Raw genomic sequence first — 24,509 nt, forward strand, 5'->3', positions numbered from 1 at the left:
GGCGGAGATGGCGGAAAGGGGCGGGGCTGCGACGGGCGAATAGCGGCGCGGGGGCGGTGCGGGGGCGCGGCCAGTGACATGCTGCGCTGCAAGTGTCCTCTGCTCCCTCTGAGGCGGGGGGTCCTGGGGGGGGTCCCGGGGGGGTCCCCGGGCCCAGGGAGGCCTCCAGGCCGCCCCCTCCGCACCACCGCCCCGCTCAGCTTCGATATCTTCCGCGGTGAGACCCGGGGGGGGCCGGGGTCGGAGAGACTGTGGGGATTTGGGGCGTCTCTGGGGGTCCCAGGGGCAATGGGGAGGGGGGGGGAATGCTGGGAATGGGGAGGGGGCCAAAAGAGTGGGCGGGTCCCAGGGAATGAGGGGGGATGGAGGTGTGTTGTGGGGGGATCCCTGGGAATGGGGGCCTGGGAGTGGGTTATGGGGAGATCCCGGGGGGTGGGGGGGGTGGGCTACGGGGTTGTCCCTGGGGTCTGCGTGTTTCAGAAGGGGACAGGGCGGCCTGGGGGATCTTGGGGGCTGGGGGTCCCACGGGGCGTTGGGGGCGTTGGGGGGCCTGGGGATTGGGGTTCCCAAGAGAGGTCTGGAGGGGTCCAGGAGGCCCAGGGAAAACTGGAGGGGGGGGCCATGGGGGGTCCCAGAGGGGACTAGGGGGTCCCAGGGGACTGAGGGAGATCCTGGGGGGGGGGTGCGGGCAGAGCAGACTGGGGGTACCCGGGAGGGACTGGTGAGGGACCCACGAGACTTGGGGTGGGGAGAGCGTCCCAAGGGGGTCACAGAGACTCCTGAGGGGGCATCCAGGGAACTGGGGGTGGCTGGGAGTGGTCCTAGGGGGGCCCAGGGAGTGCAGAGGGTCCTGGGGGGATCCAGAGGGAAGTGGGGTGGTCCCAGGGGGGCTGCCAGCTCTGCCCCCCAAAACCTGTCAGCTCCCGCCCCCCGATACGCCAGCAGAGCTGGGACCGAGTCTGAGACGACTGGGTGAGACTCTGAAGGGTCAGCTGCCTCATCTGGGAGGGGGGGGGGGGGGGCTGGACCCCCCCCGGGACCCTCCCAGACCCACGCCCCCCCGAAGAAGTCGATGTGGTGGTGGTGGGGGGCGGCGTGGTGGGCTGGTCGGTGGCGTACTGGCTGAAGGTGCTGGAGGGCTGGCAGCACGGCATGCGGGTGCTGGTGGTGGAGCGGGACCCCACGGTGAGACACCCCCATCCCGGGGCGGGGTATGGCCTTGGGGACCCTTCCCCCGAACCCCATTTCTTTTGTGGGGGGATGCCTTCTCTTTCAGTATTCCCGAGCTTCCACGGTGCTGTCAGTGGGGGGGATCCGGCAGCAGTTTTCCCTCCTGGAAAATATCCGCATGTCCCGCTTCTCCGCCAGCTTCCTCCGTGACATCAACGTACGTGGGATTATTTTTGGGAGGGGGGGGGCGGTATTTTGGGGGAGGATCCAGCCCCACTCACTGTGGTGCCCCATCTTTCACAGGAGCACCTTGGGGTGCCAAACGAGCCCCCCGTTGACATCCAGTTCCAGCCCTCGGGGTACCTCTTCCTTGCTGCCTCACAGGACGCTGCTGCGTTGGAGGACACCGTCCGGCTCCAGAGGTGGGGTACACACACATTGCCCCCCTCACAGGGGGTGATTTGGGGGGGCGGGAGGTTGTCTCATCCTGATCCCCCCTCCTCATGCTGGTGTCCCCAGGGAGGAAGGCGTGCAGGTGGCCCTGCTGTCCCCCACCCAGCTGAAAGCAAAATTCCCCTGGATAGACACAGAGGACGTGGCCGTAGCATCCTATGGTATGAGGGGGCAGCATGGGGGGGGGGGGCATGGGGATTCCCCCCCAACACCATCCTTATCCCCATCCTCATCCCTATCCCCATCCTATATCCCATCCCCACTGGGTGCATCCTTCATCCCACTCTTAATTGGGGAAGGGGGGCTCCAGCCCTTCCAGAATTATTTTTTTTGGATGGGGGGGTGGGTGTCATGCTGCAGTGCCCCCCACAACGTTTCCCCCACCCAGGTCTGGAGGATGAAGGCTGGTTCGACCCCTGGACCCTCCTTAGTGCTTTCCGGCGCAAAGCCACATACCTGGGGGTTCAGAGCTGCAGCGGGGAGGTGCGAGGTAAGGAGGTGGGGGGACACAGTGGGGTGCCCCCCCCACGCCACCCCAGGGACCCACCCCCCTGTCTCAGCACCCCCTAAAACCTCCAGGGTTCGTCATCTCGAATGAGAACAGGGTACCACTGGTGACAGCAACACCGACAGCACGTATCAAATACGTCCATGTGAGTGTGTGTGGGTGTCTCGCCCCATGCAGGGAGGTCCCCATGTGTGTCTGTGACACACCCCCCCCCCCATTCATGTGTTGCCCCCCCCCCCCCCCCCCCAGATCCACATGCCGGACAGCTTGGAGTACCAGCCAGTCTCCTGTGCCATCGTGGTCAACGCCGCTGGCGCCTGGGCTGCGGAGCTGCTGGAGATGGCCGGGCTACCGAGGGAGCTGCGTGGGTCCCCCCTGCCCATCAAGCCCAGGAAGAGGTGGGAGGGGGGCAGATATTTATGGGGGTTCATGGGAGGGAGCACATCCTGGCATCACCCCACTGTTGTGGACGAACCCCTTGATGCTTTTTGGGCGGTCACAGTGGGGGCATGTACCCCAGCACCCACCACCTCTTTTTTTCCAAGGGGGGCCACGCACCCTTTGGTGCTGTTTGGGGGGGGCAATCATAGGTAGGGGGACACCTCAGCACCCACTGCCCCTCTGTCATGGGTTAGCCCCTCAGTCCTTTCTTTTGGTGGGGGGTAGTGGTGGGGGGCAGCACATCCTGGCACTCCCACCCCTCCATCTTCAGGGGGGGTGAAACCTCTTGGTGCTTTTTTTTTTTTTTTTTGTGGGGGGGTGAGGGCATACATCCTGACACCTTCCAGTCTGTCAGGGGGTGATGTGAACCCCTTGATTCTATTTTTTTGAGGGGTGGGGACACAACACATCCTGGGACCCCCCCACCCCACCCCTCCGGTCTGGCAGGGGGTGGTGTGAACTCCTCAATGCTATTTTTTAGGGGGGAAACAGAGACATCTCAGCCCCTACACCCCAATCTTGAGGGGTGGGGGGCAGCCTGAATCCCTCACCTCTATTTTTTTTTTTTGGAGGGGAGCACCCTCCATCCTGACAGGTACGTGTACACCTGGCACTGCCCCAATGGCCCCGGCTTCTCCTGCCCCTTCCTCATCGACACGTCGGGGGCTTATTTTCGTCGTGACGGAATAGCTGGCAACTACCTGGGCGGCATGAGCCCACCCGAGGTGAGCCTGCCTGTATTTCACACACACCCCGCCCCCGTTTTGCTGATTGTCTGGATACCAAGCAAAAATGAATTCCCAATCAAATATAAGAAGAAATGCAGTTTATTGTATTATAATATAAGAAAGGAAAATAGCGTGTGATGTGAGAAGAGGAAAAGGTGCCGGTGATTACGCACAATATGATAAAAACCCAGTAGCAGCGATGCACGGAATCATTCCTGCAAAGTGATTAAGGCCAATACAGCACCGATTCCCACCTTAATAACATTCCCATTGTAGCCAGTGCTGGGGGTCTCGGTAACTGGGAAAATCCCTGCGTGGGGGCTTCTGCCCCCTCCCACTGCTCGCCCGCCTTGCAACTCAGTGCAAAAAATAGTTGCCACCCCGAGTGTGTGCAAAGTTTGAAGTTTATGCCCAGGATTCACACGGTTTGCATGCACCAGGGATGTTGGCCAGACGCCCGAGCGTGGTGGAGTTACTGTCGCGACATAGCCACACACGATATTTATTGTGTGGGTGGTCTCCTGCTTGTCTGGGGGCTCAGGACAAGCACCATTAAAGTTAAATTAGAGATTTTCTCATAAGTGGAAATCAGTAATTTTTTTTTGATTTAATAAATATTCACCACACCTATCTTTTTTCTTTTTTTTTTTTTTTTTTTTTTTTTTAATATCCTCCCCGATTTCTATATTTCCAGGAGGAAGAGCCGGATCCGAGCGATCTCTCGGTGGATCATGATTTTTTCCAGGAGCAGATCTGGCCACGGCTGGCTCGGCGGGTCCCGGCCTTCACATCCCTCCGCGTGCAGGGGTCTTGGGCGGGCTACTACGACTACAATACCTTCGACCATAACGGGGTGCTGGGGCCGCACCCCAACTTGGAAAATCTTTATTTAGCTGCTGGCTTCAGCGGACACGGGCTGCAGCACGCCCCGGCCACCGGCCGAGCCGTGGCTGAGTTGGTGCTGAAGGGGGGGTACGAGACCCTGGACCTGCAGCGGCTGGGCTGCGGGAGGCTGCTGCGGGGGGAGCCGCTGCGGGAGCACGGGGTGGTCTGATGGGGGGGGGGGGGCACCCCTGGGGTATGGGGAGGGGGGAAACTGAGGCACAGCCCCAGCCCCGGCACGGGGGTTGGTATGGGAGGGGTGTTGTGCCCTGCTGAAATAAAATCGTTGGTGAATGGATCCGGTGGGGGGGTCAGTGGGGGTGCCTGCCCCCCTCCCCATGCCAGGGATGTGCCCCAAGTTGTGCTGGCAGACCCCCCTGCTGGTTAGCCCCAGCTCTGCCCAGTACGGGCTGGGTGCAGCTGCTGTGATGCCCACACCAGCGCTCCCAGTACTAGTGGCCCCGGTGCCTCCCTGCAGCATCCCCACGCTACATCCCAGTCCCAGTGCCCCCATTACACTCCCATACCCCCAGCCTCGGTGCCCCCATTACCCCCATGGCCCCCCCAGTATCCCCATTCCCCCTCAGTATCTCCCCAGAACTGCCCAGTATCCCTATTTCTCCCCAGTATCTCCTCAGAACGCCCCAGTATCCCTATTTCCCCCCAGTATCTCCCCAGAACCCCCCCCAGTATGCCCCCATTCCCTGCTTGTATTCCTATTACCTCCCCAGAACCACCCCAGTATCCCCATTCCCCCTCAGTATCCCCCAAGAACCAACCCAGTATCCCCATTTCCCCCAGTATCCCCATTTCCCCCCCAGAACACCCCATGTATCCCCATTCCCCCTCAGTATCCCCCCAGTACCAACCCAGTATCCCCATTTCCCCCAGTATCTCCCGATTCCCCCCCAGTATCCCCATCTACCCCCCAGTATCTCCCCAAAACACCCCATGTATCCCCATTCCCCCTCAGTATCCCCCCAGTACCCCCCAGTATCCCCATTCCCCCCCAGTATCTCCCCAGAACACCCCATGTATCCCCATTCCCCCTCAGTATCCCCCCAGTACCAACCCAGTATCCCCATTTCCCCCAGTATCTCCCGATTCCCCCCCAGTATCCCCATCTACCCCCCAGTATCTCCCCAAAACACCCCATGTATCCCCATTCCCCCTCAGTATCCCCCAGTACCAACCCAGTATCCCCATTTCCCCCCAGTATCCCCATTTAGCCCCCAGTATCTCCCCAGAACACCCCATGTATCCCCATTCCCCCTCAGTATTCCCCCAGAACCCCCCCAGTATCCCCATTCCCCCCCAGTATCCCCGGGCCATTTGGCGCCCCCTGGCGGCGCGGCGGGCGGTGCACGGGAGGGGAGGGGCGGGGCGGGCCGCGCGGCTGCGCGGGGCGACGGCGGCGCATGCGCGGGGCGGGGCGGCCGGGCCGCGGGGAGCTGGGCCCAGCGCCGTGCTGCCGGCCCGCCGCCACCGGTGAGTGAGCGGGGGTGGCCGGGGGGGAGCAGCCCCGAGAGGGCCTTGGGGCCGGGGTGAGGGGCAGCCCCGAGGTACCTGTGGGTCCTCCTGGGGGAGATCGCGGGGGTCACCGCCGGGAACCGCGGGGGCAGCCCTGAGGTACCTGTGGGCCTCGGGAAAACCGCAGGGCGACCCTGAGGAAATTCTGGGTTCGGGGCGGGTAACTGAGGTAATTCTGGGTACGAAGGGATCCGGGGGGGGCACTCTTCGGGTAATTCTGGCTCTGAAGGGATCCGGGGGGGGCACCCCTCGGGTAATTCTGGCTCTGAAGGGATCCGGGGGGGCACTCCTCGGGTAATTCTGGGTACGAAGGGATCCGGGCGGGCACCCCTCAGGTAATTCTGGCTCTGAAGGGATCCGGGGGGGCACCCCTCGGGTAATTCTGGCTCTGAAGGGATCCGGGGGGGCACCCCTCGGGTAATTCTGGCTCTGAAGGGATCCGGGGGGGCACCCCTCGGGTAATTCTGGCTCTGAAGGGATCCGGGGGGGCACCCCTGGGGTAATTCTGGCTCTGAAGGGATCCGGGGGGGCACTCCTCGGGTAATTCTGGCTCTGAAGGGATCCGGGGGGGGCACCCCTCGGGTAATTCTGGCTCTGAAGGGATCCGGGGGGGCACTCCTCGGGTAATTCTGGCTCTGAAGGGATCCGGGGGGGCACCCCTGGGGTAATTCTGGCTCTGAAGGGATCCGGGGGGGCACCCCTGGGGTAATTCTGGCTCTGAAGGGATCCGGGGGGCACTCCTGAGGTAATTTTGGGTCCTGGGGGGTGAACCCTGAGGTAATTCTGGGTTCAGAGGGGTCCTGAGGGGGGAGCCCTGAGGTAACTGTGGGCCTCGGGTGCCCCCCCCCAGCACCACCCCCCCTCACACGCTTCCCGGGGAGACTGGGAACAGCCCTGAGATAAAATAGTGCCCCCTCCCCTGCATAAACCATAGAGACCACACGCACCCCCTCCTGCAGTAACCACGGTGGCAGCTCTGGTGGGTTTGCCACCCTCCCACAGGAAACATGGGGGTCCCCCACATTAGCAGGGGGGTGGGAGGTGATGCTCCAGCCCCTGGTGTAACCGTGGGGCAGGCCTGCACTCCCCACCCTGGGCTACCCATGGGGATCCCCCCTTTGCACAGTGACCCCCGAGCCTGGGGTGCCCCTGGGTAAAAATAAATCACGCAGGGCTTTCTGTAGAAACCGGGACTGTACGGCAGTTGGGTCTCGCTGTATTTAACACGTTCGATTCCAAGCCCAAAGGGTGCCGAGGCGAGGCTGCCTGGAACAAAGAAAACGCTCGTTTCTGCCTTTTGTTTCTGCCGCGGCTCTGCCAGTGTGACCCATACCTCAGATGCCTCAGTCACCTGGCTAAAATGAAAGAGACTCCTACGCCATGCGTGGGGCTGAGTGTGTCTGCTTCTGAAGGCTTCATTTTTAGGGTGAAGGTGGTGCCTGTTATTAACTTGATGTTAATTAAGCTGAAGGCCAGTTCTGCTTTGGCGCTTCCATCCGAACTGTCATTCACTGCTTCACAGGAGCACAGTTCAAACCACGGCAGGCTTTGTCCCAAAATAACCAAAATAAAAACCTTTTTTTAAAAATTATTTTTAATTGTGTCCTGCGCCACACATTATAGAGCAATAGCAACACTGACATGTCAGGGCTTGCGATAGCAGCCTGCTCCAGAGCTGCTGGTAGCTCCTGCCTAGGAGAAGCAAGCAGTTTGTATTCTGGTGGAAAAGCTCCATGAGTTTTGTTAGCTGGTGATTTATTTTTTTTTCTTAATTCACACGCTGTCTGTGTTTCTGTAGCACCTTACAAGAAGCAGGAGACTCAATGCCATGTTTTTGGCAAAAGGCTGTTTGGAGTAATTACTGTTTTGGGCAAAAGCTAATAGGGCAGCTGAAGAGCAGCTGTCATTTTGTCAGGCTCTTAATTGTAGACCTGGTGTTTTCTTACCTGCCATGCAAGGAAGAGGAGGCGTGGGGCTGTAAAGTGTTAAAATTAACGCTGGATTTAGCAAAGATGTTTTCACACCTCTCTGGGATGGCTCTGCCAGCTTCTCCCTTCCGCAAACAAGCAGCACAGCGCCTTGTTCAGAGAGATGTTCTGCTGTGTAGAAATACTGGCTCTGCTCTTCATGAGACCCCAAGTTTGTTAAGACAAGATACCGTGTAATTAACAGGATGGGTCTTTTATCTGGCCGTGTGTTCAAGGATGGTTGCCTGATGGGAAGCCAGTGAGGGCAGGGAAGCTTGCTGAAAATTGCCGGGATGTGATTCTAGCTTGTAATTACCCTCCTCAGCCTGGTGTTGTTAATGCTTGCCACGGTCCTGTGTGTTCTCTCTCCACAGGCTCCATCTGTTTCCCATCTCTCCAGGATGAGAGAGGTTTGGGTTCAGCTTTTCCCCTCTCCCTGTAGTTGATAGTTTTGGAACCAGAGGTGATGCTGGAGTCGAGATGGCAGACAGCGTGAAAACCTTCCTTCATGACCTTGTCAGGGTAAGTCTTTGCGTTTCAGGTTCTCTGTCGTGGGAACTGCTCTTGTTTGCTTTGGTGATGGTGGGACTTCCACGAGGAGCACCTGCCTTCTGATATCATTGAGGGTGGATTACAAAAAATGATGGAAAAGGGGCTCTGGGTGCGTGTGAATCAAAGATGTTGATTTTATAAAGCAGAAATACCTGCAGGCAAGCTTTCCACTCACCAGCGATGGTGAGGTTTGACATGGCTGTGTGGGATGCATTGCTCCCCAAGTGCTTTCTAGGAGAATTTCCTTCTGAGCTGGCCGCTGCTGTGCAGTGCGTCTTGCAAAGGGCTCAACGTTCATCCAGGGCGCTGCTGAACCCGTGACGATTTCCTTTGGGGATAAGTTAATATATAGCCCGTGTGAACATCGCAGTTGTGTCACAGCGATAAGGCCTTGTGTGAACTCAGTGCTCCCACTCTGTCTTGTATCATCCTGATATAAATACAGGCTTAAAAACACTCACGAGGTGACAGTAAGAAATAACTCATTTTCAGAAATAACTTGTTTTGAAAAACTTGCTGGATTTGGTCTTGAAGATGTGTGGCCATGATCTAAAGCAGAGGGCTTGTGTCCAATGTTCTCGCACCATCAGCAAAGCAGTGGGTAGAGCAGCCCGTGTAATTAATGCCCACCTGGTCAGGTAGCAGCGGCAGCACACACTGCTGTTTCAGACATGCGTTTGGCATCAGAATTTGGTCCAAAACCTCCATATACTAAACTGGGTTGTGTGGGTCACCTGGGTAGTGATGCTGTCCTGGCTCACACTAGCATCCCTAAGAGTCTTTATTTTGAAGTGAAATTTTGGTAGAGATGATTAGGCTATCGTCTGGAGCTGGAAATAACCACTGGTGAGTACTAGGAGGTGGCACTAGAAATCTTTCAAACAAGGAGTAAGGCAAAGGCTTCTGGGCATTTTCCTATTAATGGGTTTGCATGGACATGGCTGGTTCGAGGATGTTTCTGGCATGAGGGCAGATGCTTTTATTTGTACAGGAATAAGTGTCAAGCTTATATGTACAGTCAGGCGGTGAGGACTTTGCACATCCGGAGTATTTTGTATAATTCTATTTTATTGGTTTTAGGAATGCTGGCAGGGGATGAAAGGCTTTCTGCCAGACAGGAGAAAAGGGCTGTGAGAGATCTGACTCTTTGTCTTTTGCCAGGACTATAAATAGCGGAGGTTGGATGAGAAATCACACCTTTAAAAAAAAAACACAAAACAACTGCTGCTCTTAAAGATGCTGGAACATGCGGTGATTTAGGTCACTGGGCCATGGAAAATAGATGATGTTCCTGCTCCTGACCTGGGCTCTGGCTTTCCCTGTTTACCAGGGAGTGAGGCTGGTTTAAGTCCCTTTTTGATAACCAGGAGAGTTTTGATGGCCTTGGTCAGCCACAACCCATTCTTCCTCTCTCTGCGAGGTGGAGCGTGACAGCCTCTCCTTGTGTCTACAGGGAATTAAGGACTCCATCTGGGGCATCTGTACCATCTCTAAGCTGGATGCCCGGATCCAGCAGAAAAGGGAAGAGCAGAGGCGAAGGAGAGCAAACAGCGCGCTCGCACAGCGGAGGTTTCACATGGAAGAGAAGAAACAAGAGAAGTGAGTATGGGGCCTGATGAGTCATAGATCAGGTAATTCATTTCTCTTTTGGTCGGTTGAGGGCAGGGAGAGAGTGCAAGCCTGCCTAGAGCTTTGAAGAACCCGATGAATTGCAAAAGCCTCTGCAAGTCACAGTGATTTGGCAGTGCTGGTGCTTTTTGGTTTTTTCTCCTAAGTATCTGTCGTATTGCAGTGGCCTGGCTTGAAGGGAAGTTGAGGTAAGCGGGCTTTAAGAAATAAGGCCATTGTTGGTGTCTGCACTTGCAAAGATCTCTGTAAAAATACTTGTCAGAACCATTACCCAGGTGTCGGCGAAAGCAGAACTTGTGGTGTACATTTGCAAATCGTTCGTAAACCTGATTGTGCTGAAGCACAGAGCTGATAAGTATGAAATATGTGACATGAAAACCCTTTTTTGCACTCTGTGTGATGAAACTGGAACTGCTACTGTGAGATAAGAAGTCAGACCTTTTACATTGTTTGACAATTAAGAGTATTCAATTAGTCTGAAATAATAATAGAAGGTAGGGAAGTAACAAGCTGAAAGAATGTGGATTTCTGGGTTTCTTTCCTTCCTGTGTACTCGCGCTGTCTCTCAAAGGTTGCTGGTGGTGGTAGTCATGGGATCGGGGAAGAACCAGCAGCTCAAATCTGATTGACACGTCTGGGGCAGATCAAGTATCTTTTTTCCCAGCCTTGCTGTCTTCCGCAGCCATCTATAGCGGTTGCATCCACTAAGGCTGGAACTGCCAGAATTATATCCACGTGGGAGCAAAACAGCATCTGTTCTTGTGTCTGACTCCCAAACCGCGCTGAGATATTTCTCCAGTGCCCTAATTACAGTTGGGCTGGCACTTCACGCGGTGACATTTGGTGGGTAATAGGCTTTTCAAGATGTATTTCCAAATTACTCTGACTTAACTCAGCGGTAGTCTGACTTTATCTCAAGATGACAGAAAAAATCTCCTGCCTCCCATGATCCCAGTCCTCCCCAGAGGTTCCTGCAGCCTTGCACGTGGGCTGCCCTTGAGGAATAATACATATTTCGGAGGGACTAAACAGTTGTATTTTACTGGTTTACCTTTGTAGCAAAGTCCCTTTGGTAGCAGAAGCTGACTGGGAAAGCGCTAAGAGTCCCCCCACAGAGCTGCTCTCTTGTGTGTCCGTGGACACGCTGCAAAGAGAGAGAAGCTAAAATCTCCCAGAGCTGAAACGGCCTCTTCCGAGAACAAAAAGCCTTGATTTCATTGCAGTGAGAGTTTGAGAAGATCTCTAATAAATGCTTAAAAATCTGGAAGAAAGCTTTGCTTTGCTTCCATTTCAGTGCAGATACAGGAAATTAATAAAGGTTGAAAGAGCCTCCCAGATGTAAATCTTCTAGAGCCTATGCGGTGGCCAAAATGTGGCGCAAGTCGGTGCAGGGATTCCTTCCAGGATCCCCCTGTTCGGATAAAATCAGGTGCATCACTGGTGTGGAGCTGGTGATCTGCGACATTTATAAGGTGTCCAAAACATGCACCAGAAGCTGTTGTCACTTGCTGGGGGACGTTTGTCTGGGCGCCAGGACCTTAACACCTCTCATCCATCTCTCCTGTTGCTCTGCAGTGAACCCCGGATAGTGAGCCGGATATTTCAGTGTTGTGCCTGGAACGGAGGTGTATTCTGGGTAAGCAGATATTTTTATTTTCTCTGTTAAAAACCATGTGAAAAGCCACATCTTTGTACCCTTGAACGCTGTCAGTGGTGAGCTGGCAGCTCAGCTGCGGGAATTGATAGGAGCCACAAAGTTCCCAGCCCCAGGTGCTGTATTTTAAGGGACATAGGACCGTAGGTTCACTTGGGAGACCTGCACGTTAAACCCGAGCTGCTTTTCCCAGCCTTTGAGACCGCTCTTCACCCAAATATTTCAACTCTTGCTCCGTTGCAGTCTGGGATATTGCTTTATGGAATTAAATATTGATATCTTAAAGACATTTTCTCATCTCTGACCTTACCACAGCTGTTTCATGAGGCTCATCCCTCATGGAGCAGACGCTTTGCAGCCTAATAAATCACCGGCTTCATTTTCCCATTAGCCTGTGGCAGGGTACGAGGAATTGGCATGGAAGTGCTAAAAGGAAAGTGCTCAGTTGTAGATTTCGTCTGTATTTAAGTAGAGATCCTCGGCCCTCTGTATTTATGGACCGCTGCGTGAGGGAGCGGGCAGAGGGTCTACCTTCAGACCAGTGGTCACAGAAGCATGAGAAATGACTGTGCAACACCTCACTGACAACCCTCGTTGTTTCTTTTTCCCTGTAGCTTAGTCTCTTCTTGTTCTACCGCGTATTTATACCTGTTCTTCAGTCAGTCACGGCACAGATCATCGGTAAGTCCCTTTCCTGTTGGTGCGTTACGGGACGCTGAGCAGCTCGTGGATTGGGTGCGGGGGGGTCCTGACACCCGCCACAAACTGCCAAGGGTTTGTCTTGTTGAGCTGTTCCTCGCCCCACTGTCTCCTTGTGCTTTCTTTTCCTCCCTGTGCTAATCATAGCCATCAATAATTGCTTAGTAGAAAATCCGGGAGGTGGATAACCCTGCTAATGGTCTGTGCGTGTTGGGGATCTGTGGGTGTTACCACTGGTAACCCACCGCTGTCAGTGCATTTTTGCAAGTGGTGGAAATGTTCTTTTAAAGAGCAAAGTTTGGGGTCGGAGGTTTCTCCTGTCCTCCAGTGCTACGCTCAGAAGCAACCCGTGGTGCAGAGGAGCACCTGTGATGTGAACTGAGGAGGTTCCTCACGTGTTTCTCCCTGCCCGTGTCTCGAAGGTGACCCTTCCTTGCACGGCGATGTCTGGTCCTGGCTGGAGTTCATCCTCACCTCCATTTTCAGCGCCCTCTGGGTCCTGCCCCTCTTCGTGCTCAGCAAGGTTGTCAATGCCATCTGGTTTCAGGTAGGCAATGGGAGCCCAGGCCACACATCTCATGGGTGAAGGGGGGGGGGCTTCCCTCCTTAGGGCCTGATCAGCAGTACCGGGGGGTGGTGTTTCGGCACGAGGGGAAATGCCATCCCAGAAATCTGGGGGTGTTCCTGGTGGGCGAAAGCAGCTCGGTAACACAGCCCCAGCTGCTTTTGGATTTCATTTCTCTGAAACCCCCGTTCTCTTTGGAACTTCATTTCCCTTGAGCCCCTTTTTTCTCTTGTGCAGGACATTGCAGATCTAGCGTTTGAGGTTTCCGGCAGAAAGCCTCATCCCTTTCCCAGCGTCAGTAAAATCATCGCCGACATGTTGTTTAACCTCCTGTTGCAGGCGCTGTTCCTCATCCAGGTGAGATTGGAGCCCCACACCTTGCTCCTGGGCGATGTTCTCCCGCAGATCCCGAGCACCCCTCACTTGTCTGCTCTTTGTTTTCATCTGCAGGGGATGATCGTGAGCCTCTTCCCCATTGATATCATCGGCCAGCTGATCAGCCTCCTCCACATGTCACTGCTCTACTCGCTCTACTGCTTCGAGTACCGCTGGTTTAACAAAGGTGAGGCACGCAGCGGCTGTTTGCTGGCATTTGCGGGGGTTTTCTATCCAGGAGCATCTATTTGGGTGCCAGAGGCTGATTTTCCTTCAGGTTTTGTACAGAAGGCAGGGTAACAAAGGGCTCTCCTCCCCATGGGTTCATTTCTGCGGGATTTTCTTCTCGCCAGGAATCGAAATGCACCAACGGTTATCCAACATCGAGAGAAACTGGCCCTATTACTTTGGCTTCGGCTTACCGCTCGCGTTCCTCACAGCAATGCAATCCTCCTACATCATCAGGTGAGCCGCGGGGCCGCACCTCAGCCCCCATCTGCCTCCTGACCTGAGGACACGCACAAACCCGCTAACTGCCTTTTGATTTTTATTTTATCTTCCTCCCCGCCCTCCCCCAGCGGTTGCCTCTTCTCCATCCTTTTCCCTCTCTTCATCATCAGCGCCAACGAAGCCAGGACCCCCGGCAAAACCTAGTGAGTACCACCCTTCTGAGCCCGCTGTGCCCCTTCCCCAGAGCCCCATGCCAGGGTTTTCCCGGCTTCAGGATCTGACGGGATCTCTCAGGTTTTTCCCGGCTTCGGGAACTGATGGGATCTCTCAGGGTTTTCCCGGCTTCGGGAACTGATGGGATCTCTTCCCTTCCAGCCACTTCCAGCTCCGTCTCTTCTCCTTGGTGGTTTTCCTCAGCAACAGACTCTTTCACAAGACCGTTTACCTTCAGTCTGCCCTGAGCGGTGCTTCCTCCTCCGCCGCTGAACGCCTCCTCTCCCCCCAACCCTCTCCCGCCAAACACGCGGCTGCTCCGGGGCACTGAGCCGCCACCAGACTCTGGGGGGGGACAACACGGGCCACCCATTGGCCCCTGGCAGCGTTCCCCAGGGACGGGCAGGACCCAGCGCCCGAGGCCTTGCTGTTGGTTCTGCTAATTAATTATTTTTTTTGGGGGGGACACAGGGACAACCCAACCAAATCAGGATTTTTAACACCTTTGTGAGTTTCGAAGAGCCGGGTCGCGCCCTGCACTTGTTTTATAGCGGACTCTTTTGTACGCCGGTGCCGTGCCATCCCCCCGCCAGCACGGTGGGACCCCCGTGCCCCCGGTTTGCCCCCGGGGGAGCTGCGGTTGTGGGGGGGGCTCCCACTGCGTTCAAGCACAGCGTTCTCCCCCCCCCATGCATGCAACGTTTCTGTAGGGGCAGGGAAGGAACCGGGTGACGTTAAAACAAAAATCCCTTTGGTTTATTTTCCTGGGTTTTTGGTGGTTGTTTTTTTCGGGGGTGGGGGGTGGGGGGGGGGAGGGGATGGACGACGACGACGACGACGCGGTTTATGAACTTTTCTCTAGTATTTTCACACTGAAACATTAAATGGAGAAATCACGACTCGCAGCCGTCCTGCGCCGCCCCTGTCGTTATGCCGGGCGGGGGGTCCCTGCACCGCGACCCCGTACCAAGGGCTGCCGCCGCCTGCCCCGGGCGCCGCCCACGTGGCACCACCCACGTGGCGGGCCGGCCCACTTCCTCTTCCGCCCGCGTGATCTGTACCGCCCCGCCCCTCGGAGGCCCCCAAGCCCGGACGGACACGTCACGGCTCGTTCTCCGCCAGCCCCGCCCGCCCCGCGCTCCGCCAATCGAAATGTGCCGTACGCGGTATGCCGCGCCCTCCCTTCAGCTGTGCGTCCCGCGTCTTGGCCAATCAGCGTCACCATCTCTGGAGTGGCGTTGGTGTGGACCAATGGTGAGCGGGCGGGGCGGGGGCGGGCCGCGGCGGCGGGCAAGGGCGGCTGCGCGGGGCGGATGGCCGGGGCGGCGGGGCCGAGCGCGGCGCCCGGGTGAGGGCCGCGGCCCCGGGGGGCCTTGTGCCGGGGGGGTGCCCAGGCCCTGGGGTGAGGGAGCTGTGGGGTTATGGGGTGCCCAGGCCCTGGGGTGAGGGAGCTGTGCGGCTGGGGGTGCCCAGGCCCTGGGGTGAGGGGGTTTGGGGTGCCCTGACATGTGGGGTGAGGAGCCTGTGGGGGGACTGGGGATGCCCGGGGCTGGGGGTTGCCTGGAGGTGTGGAGTGATGGGGTGCAGGGGTGTGGGGTGCGGCACGGTGGGGCTCTGAGGGGGGTACAGTGTCCTGTAGGATGCTGACAAGCTTGGAGGGCCTGGTGGCGAGAGTGGGGCTGTAGTCCATAGCCCAGGGACAGTCTGCCCTCCTTCCTAGTCCAGTATCTGGGGGCTGCTGGTTCCCCCCGTAGCTGTGGTGTTACTGGGTGACACCACATGAGTCGCCTGGCAGAGCTGTGGAAATTGGTGTGCCAGTGGTACCCTAGCAGCACAGCCGCTTGTGCCTCGGAAGTATCTGCCTTGTATCGTTATTAGCTGCTGTCTCTTATCCCCGGGGGAACCAGGAAATAATTACAACACGGGGTTATTTCTGTATCGGTTAGTGATGAATATGTGCAAATCAGAATCACTTCTAGGTCACAGAAAGAATTTTTCAGGCCCAGTTTGTATTTTTTTTTTAAATCTCAGCCTGTCCAAATCTGCCCTCCCTGGTGGTGTCGCTCAGAGATGTGAACTGAGGATTTATCCACTGGTTCTGGGACTGAACCTGCAGGGAGCAGTGGGAGGTTTTTTCCCCCGGATTGATTGGGTAAAGAAGTATTTTAAAGAAATCAGACTCTTTTTCGAGAGTAGAAAGATGTTATTCTCTGGCTGCAGTTTCACTTCCGTGGTGTGTAATACCAGGATTTCACTGGCTCTTCCTCCACCCAGGGAGGTGGAATTAACCAGCCAGGTTAGGTGGTAGAAGCAAAGCTCGTTTGCTGTGCTCGTCTGCATTAGCAAACCGATGGGATATATATGTTGAACACAAATACTTTAAAGTGGGAGCAGCCAGGAGCTGTTCGGACCTCCTATATGCGAGAAAACAGCACCAATTTCTTGTGTTCTCTGTGGATTTTTTTGTGTGTGTGATGGTTAAAGTCCGGAGACCAGCCAGGGAAAACTTAGTGGTTTTGCTAAAAGCTTACGCTTGGGTTTTGTTTTGTACGCAGAGAAACGGACACGTCCTTTGCCCTGAAGAAGTTTTGGTCTCCTTGAAAGAAAGAAAAACCTCAGCTGGAATTGGGGCAGCTGATCAGGTGAGGATGGGAGGCAAAGGGATTTGGGGAAGGGAGACATGGATCAGCAAAAGTGTCGTGCGGGGGTGAAGGGTGGATGACAGCCTCCTTGGGCAGGAGCTGGGTATTTAAGGTCCTTCACAAAATGTTTAGAGGCACGGGGCTGTGAGCTGGCTCACTTCGTGATTGTCTTCCCTGTTTGTTTTCAGGTGTTCAAGCAACCTCAGTCTCTGCCTTTGATGTGAAAATGACCAAGTTAGGGTTTCTCCGGCTGTCCTACGAGAAGCAAGACACTCTGCTCAAGCTCCTCATCTTGTCGATGGCAGCTGTGCTGTGTAAGTCCACGTCCTGCTGCGCTGGCCTTGTGGGTGGCTGCTGGTGCCTTCAAAGGGGGACCATGGGATGGAGCTGCCTTTGCTCCTCCTCTGGTTGTGAAGCTCTCATCTGTCTTTAAAACACATCTTAAGTGAACAATCTTATTCCTGCTGTACCTTTTCCTTTGAAAATTGTGTCTTTATCTTCTCAACGACTCATATAAGACAGAAATCATTTTAATCCAACAAAGAAGCAGATAAACCTAACAGAACTCTGGCTCACTGAGTGCTGTAGATTCACTCTGCCCTTTTTCTGTGTTTGCAGCTTTCTCCACGAGGCTTTTTTCTGTCTTAAGATTTGAAAGTGTCATCCATGAATTTGACCCGTAAGTGTCATCATCTCATTTCGAGGGGGCCTGCTGAGGTTTTTTTCTTCTGGAGCACACAGAATTCGGGCGGTGTATGCCAGGCTCAAGTTAGTCCCCACTGAGGATGAGGGATTTGGAGGGCAGTTTTCAGTACAGCTAGGTTTCCCCTCTTCTGGACTCAAAATTCACTTCTCGGGAATTTTCGTAGAGCCTGGATCCAAGTAATTGGTCACCACCACTTTTCTGCTGGGATGTGGTTATTCTCTGCCAGGGCACAGCAGGAGGGAGGGCTCCTAGTACAACTTGTGTCTGCGTCCCAGGCTTGTTGCTGATGCAGTCAGGTGTAAGGGAGAATGTAACCGTTGCAAATCCACTTTTAAACTCTCTAGGAGGGGGGATGGACCTTCACAGCTGAGTTTCGCAGCAGTCTAGGGAAATGGGACTAGTTCCCTCTGCGTGGAGAATGCGTGGTCAGCCCTTTAAACACTCGTTATACCCCTAAACATCAGAAAGGGTATCCAGATGGGCACATGATTTGGTGCTTTACTGCCTGTCAAAAGCTGCCTCGTTTCCTGGTAGCTTGTTAAGGGACTCACCCAAGGACCAGTGAGCAGTCAGTACCTCTGTGTCTGGATGAGATGATGTTTAATGTTTTTCACTGCTACAGGTATTTTAACTACCGTACAACCCGCTTTCTGGCAGAGGAGGGCTTCTATAAATTCCACAACTGGTTTGACGACCGAGCATGGTACCCCTTGGGCAGGATTATTGGTGGGACCATTTATCCAGGTAAGCTTGTCGGGCTTCTGCTGAGCTGAAACGTGCTTCACGCCAGGGAAAATGGGGAGAGGGGCGGGTAGTGCCCACCGAGTGCCAGCTGGGAGAGGAGGGAGAGCGTGGGGGATGCCCTTCATTGAGGCATCCCAGGCAGCAGCTCCTTTCTGGCAAGTCTTTTGGCTGCTCTGCTGTTAACTGCAAGCTGACGACCCCCTGGTGCTGCAAGCAGAGCATGAGCACCCCAGTAACAATGGTGTTTCTGTCCTGCAGGCCTGATGATCACATCAGCAGCGATTTACCACGTGCTGCACTTCTTTCACATCACCATCGACATCCGAAATGTCTGTGTGTTTCTGGCTCCACTCTTCTCCTCTTTCACCACCATCGTGACTTACCACCTCACCAAAGAGCTCAAGGTAAGGGGGCGATCGGGGCGTACCTCGCACACTTTTGCTTTACAGAGGAGCAGGGGCTGTTTGGCGTTTGGAAAGGCAGCTCGCAGCTGTGTCGGAGATTTGAAGATGACCACCGTGCTGGTCAAAACCCAGAACTCCAGGGAAACTGGAGATCTGTTTTAAAATTTCATTTCAGTGCTCAATTTTTATTCCTTTGAGGCATATCTGTGCATAGTATAGCATGATAACAAAACCCCTAAAAACGGATGGCTTTTTCCACCCTCTGGCTGTGTTCTTTTTTCCCCAGGATGCAGGGGCAGGACTCCTTGCTGCTGCCATGATTGCAGTCGTGCCTGGGTACATCTCTCGTTCTGTTGCCGGCTCCTATGATAACGAAGGTGAGTTTGTGACACTCGGAGCAGGGAAACCTTTATGGACTCTTTGGTACTGGAAAACACTGGTCAAGATGCTGTAGGGCATGATAGAGGAACTGTCCTCTCCCAGTGAGCCCTGCCAGATCCACACGGTTTATTAACCCAGCTGCTCGGAGATCAGTGGTTCTTCTCAGCCACGCATTTGAGAAGAGGGAGTCTACCCCAGCTCGGCAGCGAGCGTACCCCATTCCTTCAGCATCCTTGTTCGCAAATCAAAAAGGGGTTTGCCACCTCCACAAACTCTGCTTGGGGTTGCAGTTGCTGCATGGTTCCCCTTGTGCTTTTATATCTGTTTTGTCAGTGACTTTGGGGCTGGCAAAGGCAGCGATCTTGTGTTCAGTGCCTAGAGCAGAAGACGATCCAAGTTCCTCTGGTGTAGCTGGGCTTTTGGGGGCCATGGAAGGAGTCTGTGTCCAGAAAGGCTAGCTGGTGTGTCTAGGAGAAGCCACGTGAGCTGTTATCTACAGTAAGATACATCACAGTGTTTCAGTCTAGAAATCGGATACAAAACCCTTTTCCCACAGCTGGCTCTTTGTACAAGGATAGAACATCTGATGAACAGCAAAAGCATTTATAGATACATATTTTTATGGCAACTGAGTGCTCTGGTGTGCCCTAGAGATGATATTCAGGGCTGGTGTGGGCTTGCTTTGACCTTTCTGTGTCCTTCCACCCAGGTATCGCCATATTCTGCATGCTGTTAACTTACTACATGTGGATCAAAGCTGTCAAAACGGGCTCCATCTATTGGGCAGCCATGTGTGCTCTCGCCTATTTCTACATGGTAAGTGTTCCTTCGTCCGGCGCAGAGGTGCTTCTGACTCCAAGGACCGCTCTGGATATGGTGACAAAAAATACACGGCATGCTGTCCCTGCGTCCTGGTTGGAGGTAGAACCTCCACAAAGGGTTTGGCATGAAAATAGAATGGGTGTTTTCTTCGGTCATTTCCACTTAACCAAAACCAGCGGGGTTTTGTGTGAGTTTTTATTAACAGCATTGAAAAATCTGGGCTTCTGGCAGCCGTGACTGTTGAGGGTGCCCTTAGAGGGAGCAGATCTCAGCTGGCATTACCACTGGGTGAAAATCCTGCACGTGATCCCAGGCAAACCAAACCTGCCGCGTTTGACCTTTGCTGTGCAACCTGTTCAGTCCTGGAACTTGTGGGTTATTTGTTTGTTTTCTCTTTTGGCAGGTCTCGTCGTGGGGTGGCTACGTCTTTCTGATTAACCTCATCCCCTTGCATGTCCTTGTGCTGATGCTGACCGGACGCTTCTCCCACAGGATCTATGTAGCCTATTGCACGGTCTACTGCTTGGGAACCATCCTCTCGATGCAGATCTCCTTCGTTGGCTTCCAGGTGGGGACCAGAATGATACGCAGACTCAAGGACGGTCGTTTAGTGGGTTATAACAGAGTAGCGAGTGGGCACCTGGTTTCTTTTCTTGATAAGTGGGTGCTGCCTTCTAGTTCTAGCTCCTGTCACGCTGATTCCTTGCAGCCTCTGGTGAGACTGGCTTTTGGAGGTGCTGGCTGACTTTAAAAGCCACTAATAACCTTCATGGCACCGGTTGCCTTTCATGAAAATACTTGTTTTCAGTGAAAGAAACGCTCATGCCAGCGTGTGTCTTGGTATAGCAGGAAAAACACCCGCTTAGCTCACGTTTTCAAGAGAATCGGTTTGATTTCCCACGTGGATTCCTATCTGGGAACCAAAGCTGATGTAAGAAAGTGACTCACGCCAGCTGTGCTGTCCGCGGGGAGGGAGCAGTTTCCTGCAGCTTTGGCAGTGGTTTTGCTGCAAAGTGATTTGTAAAAAAAGTCGGTATCGGGTACAACAGGACCCTGTTCCCTGACCGCCCTCTCCCCTGCTTGCAGCCTGTCCTCTCCTCGGAGCACATGGCTGCCCTGGGAGTCTTTGGCTTGTGTCAGATCCACGCCTTCGTAGACTACCTTCGGAGCAAGCTGAACCCGCAGCAATTCGAAATCCTGTTCAGGAGCGTCATTTCCCTGGTTGGCTTTGTCCTCCTCACCATCGGGGCTGTGCTTATGCTGACAGGTAGCCCGAGATCGTGGCCATGATGAGAACGTTTCACCACCGGCATTGCCCCCTTTCGTTGCTTTGAGGAGCACGTAACTTGTCAGTCCTAATTCCGCGTTCTCCCCTCTGCGGGGGAGGCTGGGACCTGCTCTGATATGTGCGTTAGCCAGAAAATATTGAAGCAGCAGCTGTAAGATCTGGGCTCCATGTGATACGGGATGCAGAGCAACCTGCTGTGACTCAGCACACACAGGGGACACTGAGCTGCTTCAGAAACTGAATGTCAATCTGTAGTAGCGAAGAGATGCTAAAAATATAGGGTGGGTGGGGGAGAAGTCTTTTTAGGGTAAAATTGCACTTTATTTCCTTTCTAAAGTGGCAGTTTTGAGCAATAGAGGTGTTAAATGAGGTCCAGGATAGCTCCTTCAGCCTTGCAGGTGCTTCCCATGTGAGAGAACGTATCAGCATTGCTGGTTACTCTCTAATGAAACTGGATATGATTTTTCTTTTTTTCCTCCTATTTCCTAGGGAAAATCTCCCCATGGACAGGGCGTTTCTACTCCCTGCTGGATCCTTCTTATGCAAAGAACAACATCCCCATCATCGCCTCCGTCTCCGAGCACCAGCCCACCACTTGGTCCTCCTATTACTTTGACCTCCAGCTCCTCGTTTTCATGTTCCCAGGTGAGCCCAGCGCAGATGTTGTCAGACCCTGATTTATTAAATAACTGGACGACACTAGGGGGGTTTTATCCTGCCAGCCACGACCGCAGTCTCCCCTCTCCTTGCGGTGCTGAGTCTGTGATGGAGCGCTCCTTGCCTCTGCGGACTGTTTTTTATATCAGGCAATGGATTGTGAAGGTGAACCTGACCCGTTTCTCTTTTTCCCTCCGCAGTCGGTCTGTATTACTGCTTCAGTAACCTCTCGGACGCCCGCATTTTCATCATCATGTACGGCGTGACCAGCATGTACTTCTCTGCTGTGATGGTGAGGGCTGCTGCCTGCTGGGCTCAAGCCTGATGACTAAGTCATCTTAACGAAGTTAATTTAATTTATTTTCCTGAACTTGGTGATGGTGGTTCTTAGAATGTGAGCCAGCTGAAATGTGCATGAGGGGTTTTCTTCCTTCCTTACAACTGGTTTATTAGCCCCTCTGTGCAGTGAGGGAACGTGGTGTTGCAAAATTTACTGGTTTGGGTGTTTCTCGCTGCCGTGCGGCTACCGCTGCCGAGTCTGTCTCCCTGGTGTCCTGCAGCTGAGTTGCAAACCCAAATTCTCCAGGTAACCAAGTCAGGGCTGACAACCAACGGCTGCTTATGAGCCTGTTTCCACTCTTGCTCTAGCCCGAGCCCTAAATGCGGGTTGATTTCTGGTGCGGAGGTGTCTACTGAGTCTTGGCTCCACCTAAGATTGCCTGAGGGTGTCAAATTGAGGTCACTGCTGCACCTTGGCTGATTCTGGGGTCTGCAGAGAACTTCCCTCAGGGGCATCTGAGGTGGTGGCAGCTCCCAGTCTACGCCCACTGGAAAAATCTGCAACTGGTTTGTCTTGAGGCTGATGCTTCTGCTGAATTTGAGGTGCTGAGTGGGGGATGGCATTTAATTTCACTCTTCTCTGGGATTTCTGCCTGGATTTCTTCGAGAGGCACTGACAGTCCTGGTCTTGCCCATAGGTGCGTCTTATGCTGGTGCTGGCCCCAGTGATGTGCATCCTGTCCGGCATCGGGGTTTCCCAGGTGTTGTCCACCTACATGAAGAACCTGGATATCAGCCGGCCAGACAAGAAGAGCAAAAAACAACAAGATTCCACCTACCCCATCAAAAATGAAGTGAGTGTTGGGTCGGCTTGGGATGGGGAAGAAGACACCTAGTTCTGGTGGGGACAAGGCTGACAGCCTCTTCCCTCCAGCGTTGAGCCTGATGTGTTCCCTCAGGTTGCCAGTGGCATGATCCTGGTCATGGCTTTCTTCCTGATCACCTACACCTTCCATTCCACCTGGGTGACCAGTGAGGCATACTCCTCACCCTCCATCGTTCTGTCCGCCCGGGGTGGGGACGGCAGCAGAATCATCTTTGATGACTTCAGAGAAGCTTATTACTGGCTGCGTCACAACACGCCGGAGGTAAACGGAGGTAATTGGGGCAGCGGGGACCAACATCGTCTGCTGAGGTGCTGACGACGTGTCTGGTGTTTGGATGTAGGATGCAAAGGTGATGTCCTGGTGGGACTACGGGTACCAGATAACCGCCATGGCCAACCGGACCATCTTGGTGGACAACAACACCTGGAACAACACGCACATCTCCCGTGTTGGTCAGGTAGGTCCTTCCCTCACCCGCTGCCTTGCCCTGCCTTTTCGGGGCACCACGTGGCGTGACTGACTCGGCCTCTGCTCCAGGCGATGGCATCGACGGAAGAGAAAGCCTACGAGATCATGAGGGAGCTGGACGTCAGCTACGTGCTGGTGATCTTCGGAGGCCTCACCGGCTACTCATCTGACGGTAAGGTCTCACTCCAGGCTGGGTTGGACCCGGCTGGGGGCACTGATGGCACAGACTTCCCCAAAACAGCTTGTAGAGGAGCAACGTCCCACCTTCAGCTGAGGCTGCAAAGTGGAAACAGCACCAAAATGTTCCTCTGGAACTGCACGTACTGTTAATGGCTCTCCCCGAGCGCCACTCCGCCCTGTTTTCCCCCTGACGCAACTCGGCTCCTTGCTCTGTTCACTCCAACTCTCTGCTCTCCACCTTTCAGATATCAACAAGTTCCTGTGGATGGTGCGGATCGGGGGCAGCACAGACACGGGGCGCCACATCAAGGAGCACGACTACTACACCCCCACGGGGGAGTTTCGGGTTGACCGCGAGGGCTCCCCGGTGCTCCTCAACTGCCTCATGTACAAGATGTGCTACTATCGCTTCGGTCAGGTCTACACTGAGGCCAGTAAGTCCCCAAAACCACCCCCCTGGGGGTGACACCGCTTTTGGGGCGCCCCACACTGCCCCCAGCATCTTCGGGGCACGATGTGGCAGCGCTGCCTGTACTTTGCCCTCTCCTAGAACGACCGCCGGGCTACGACCGGGTGAGGAACGCCGAAATCGGCAACAAGGACTTTGAGCTGGACGTGCTGGAGGAGGCGTACACCACAGAGCACTGGCTGGTCCGAATATACAAGGTATGGCTGCGGAACGAGCCGAAACCCCCCAAATTTGGGGAAAACCCAATAAACTTCACCTTTTTTTTTTTTTGCTGCCCAGGTGAAAGATTTGGATAACCGTGGCTTGTCGAGAACGTAGAGGAGCTGCCGCCGGCTGTGCCGCGCACCGCACTGACCTTGCCTTTGCCTGTGAAGCAGAAATATTTTGGGGTTTTTTTTTTTGTTTTGGATTTTTTTTTGGGGAGGGGGGGGGCGGTGTTTATTTTTATTTTATACCATTTGTAAGCGCAGGCAGCAGCGAGACGTCCCTGCCCGTCCTTGCCTGCCGGGGGGTGATTTTTATATACACATGGAGCAGTCGCCAAATGAGAAGTAACGGCTTCAACTGGGGGTTGATTAACGGGTGAATCACAAATGATAATAATAATTAAAAAAAAAAAAAAAAAAAAAAGGATTAAAAGAAACGGGTTTGGTGAGGATTTTTTCCCCCCTAATTCTGCACCGGTTTTTCCCCCTTGCCAGAACGGGGTGTGGAGAACGGGTTTGGTGGGGAAGTTTTGGTGCTTTTAATTAATTTGAAGGGGAAA

The 24,509-nt window shown here is 54.5% G+C and overlaps 3 protein-coding genes across 7 annotated transcripts; all 3 read left to right on the forward strand.

The window, feature by feature from the left end:
- The first annotated feature begins 60 nt into the window (after positions 1-60).
- Positions 61-4,369, forward strand: FOXRED1 (FAD dependent oxidoreductase domain containing 1). Its single transcript, XM_055695937.1, is given in 11 exon segments — positions 61-217; positions 946-1,040; positions 1,042-1,185; positions 1,277-1,387; positions 1,474-1,592; positions 1,690-1,784; positions 2,012-2,113; positions 2,203-2,276; positions 2,381-2,529; positions 3,168-3,297; positions 3,995-4,369. Coding segments are annotated over 11 exon segments (1,518 nt in total). The 5' UTR covers positions 61-78; the 3' UTR covers positions 4,355-4,369.
- A 1,219-nt stretch (positions 4,370-5,588) lies between these two features.
- On the forward strand, positions 5,589-14,575 carry EI24 (EI24 autophagy associated transmembrane protein). Of its 3 annotated transcripts, none has more exons than XM_055728541.1 (11): positions 5,589-5,670; positions 8,054-8,201; positions 9,685-9,830; positions 11,436-11,496; positions 12,129-12,195; positions 12,636-12,760; positions 13,016-13,135; positions 13,229-13,340; positions 13,507-13,618; positions 13,732-13,806; positions 13,979-14,575. In XM_055728541.1, the coding sequence occupies exons 2-11, from the start codon at positions 8,160-8,162 to the stop codon at positions 14,145-14,147; spliced, it is 1,029 nt and encodes a 342-aa protein (XP_055584516.1). In that variant the 5' UTR covers positions 5,589-5,670; positions 8,054-8,159; the 3' UTR covers positions 14,148-14,575. The 3 variants fall into 3 exon arrangements, with proteins under 3 accessions (XP_055584516.1, XP_055584518.1, XP_055584519.1); XM_055728543.1 differs by lacking the exon at positions 5,589-5,670 and adding an exon at positions 5,748-5,881; XM_055728544.1 differs by lacking the exon at positions 5,589-5,670 and adding an exon at positions 6,317-6,335.
- A 509-nt stretch (positions 14,576-15,084) lies between these two features.
- On the forward strand, positions 15,085-24,382 carry STT3A (STT3 oligosaccharyltransferase complex catalytic subunit A). 3 transcript variants are annotated; one of them, XM_055728546.1, is made up of 20 exons: positions 15,115-15,164; positions 15,848-15,968; positions 16,372-16,458; positions 16,647-16,772; positions 17,077-17,137; positions 17,787-17,908; positions 18,167-18,312; positions 18,599-18,689; positions 19,403-19,509; positions 19,919-20,083; positions 20,602-20,782; positions 21,293-21,448; positions 21,661-21,752; positions 22,438-22,593; positions 22,699-22,887; positions 22,967-23,083; positions 23,164-23,266; positions 23,520-23,708; positions 23,825-23,940; positions 24,023-24,382. In XM_055728546.1, the coding sequence occupies exons 4-20, from the start codon at positions 16,685-16,687 to the stop codon at positions 24,059-24,061; spliced, it is 2,118 nt and encodes a 705-aa protein (XP_055584521.1). In that variant the 5' UTR covers positions 15,115-15,164; positions 15,848-15,968; positions 16,372-16,458; positions 16,647-16,684; the 3' UTR covers positions 24,062-24,382. The 3 variants fall into 3 exon arrangements, with proteins under 3 accessions (XP_055584520.1, XP_055584521.1, XP_055584522.1); XM_055728545.1 differs by lacking the exon at positions 15,848-15,968 and having other exon boundaries at positions 15,085-15,164; XM_055728547.1 differs by lacking the exon at positions 15,848-15,968 and having other exon boundaries at positions 15,131-15,218.
- The last annotated feature ends 127 nt before the right edge of the window (positions 24,383-24,509 follow it).

The sequence above is a fragment of the Falco cherrug genome, chromosome 17 (genome assembly GCF_023634085.1).
Source record: "Falco cherrug isolate bFalChe1 chromosome 17, bFalChe1.pri, whole genome shotgun sequence".
NCBI classification, from domain to species: Eukaryota; Metazoa; Chordata; class Aves; order Falconiformes; family Falconidae; genus Falco; species Falco cherrug.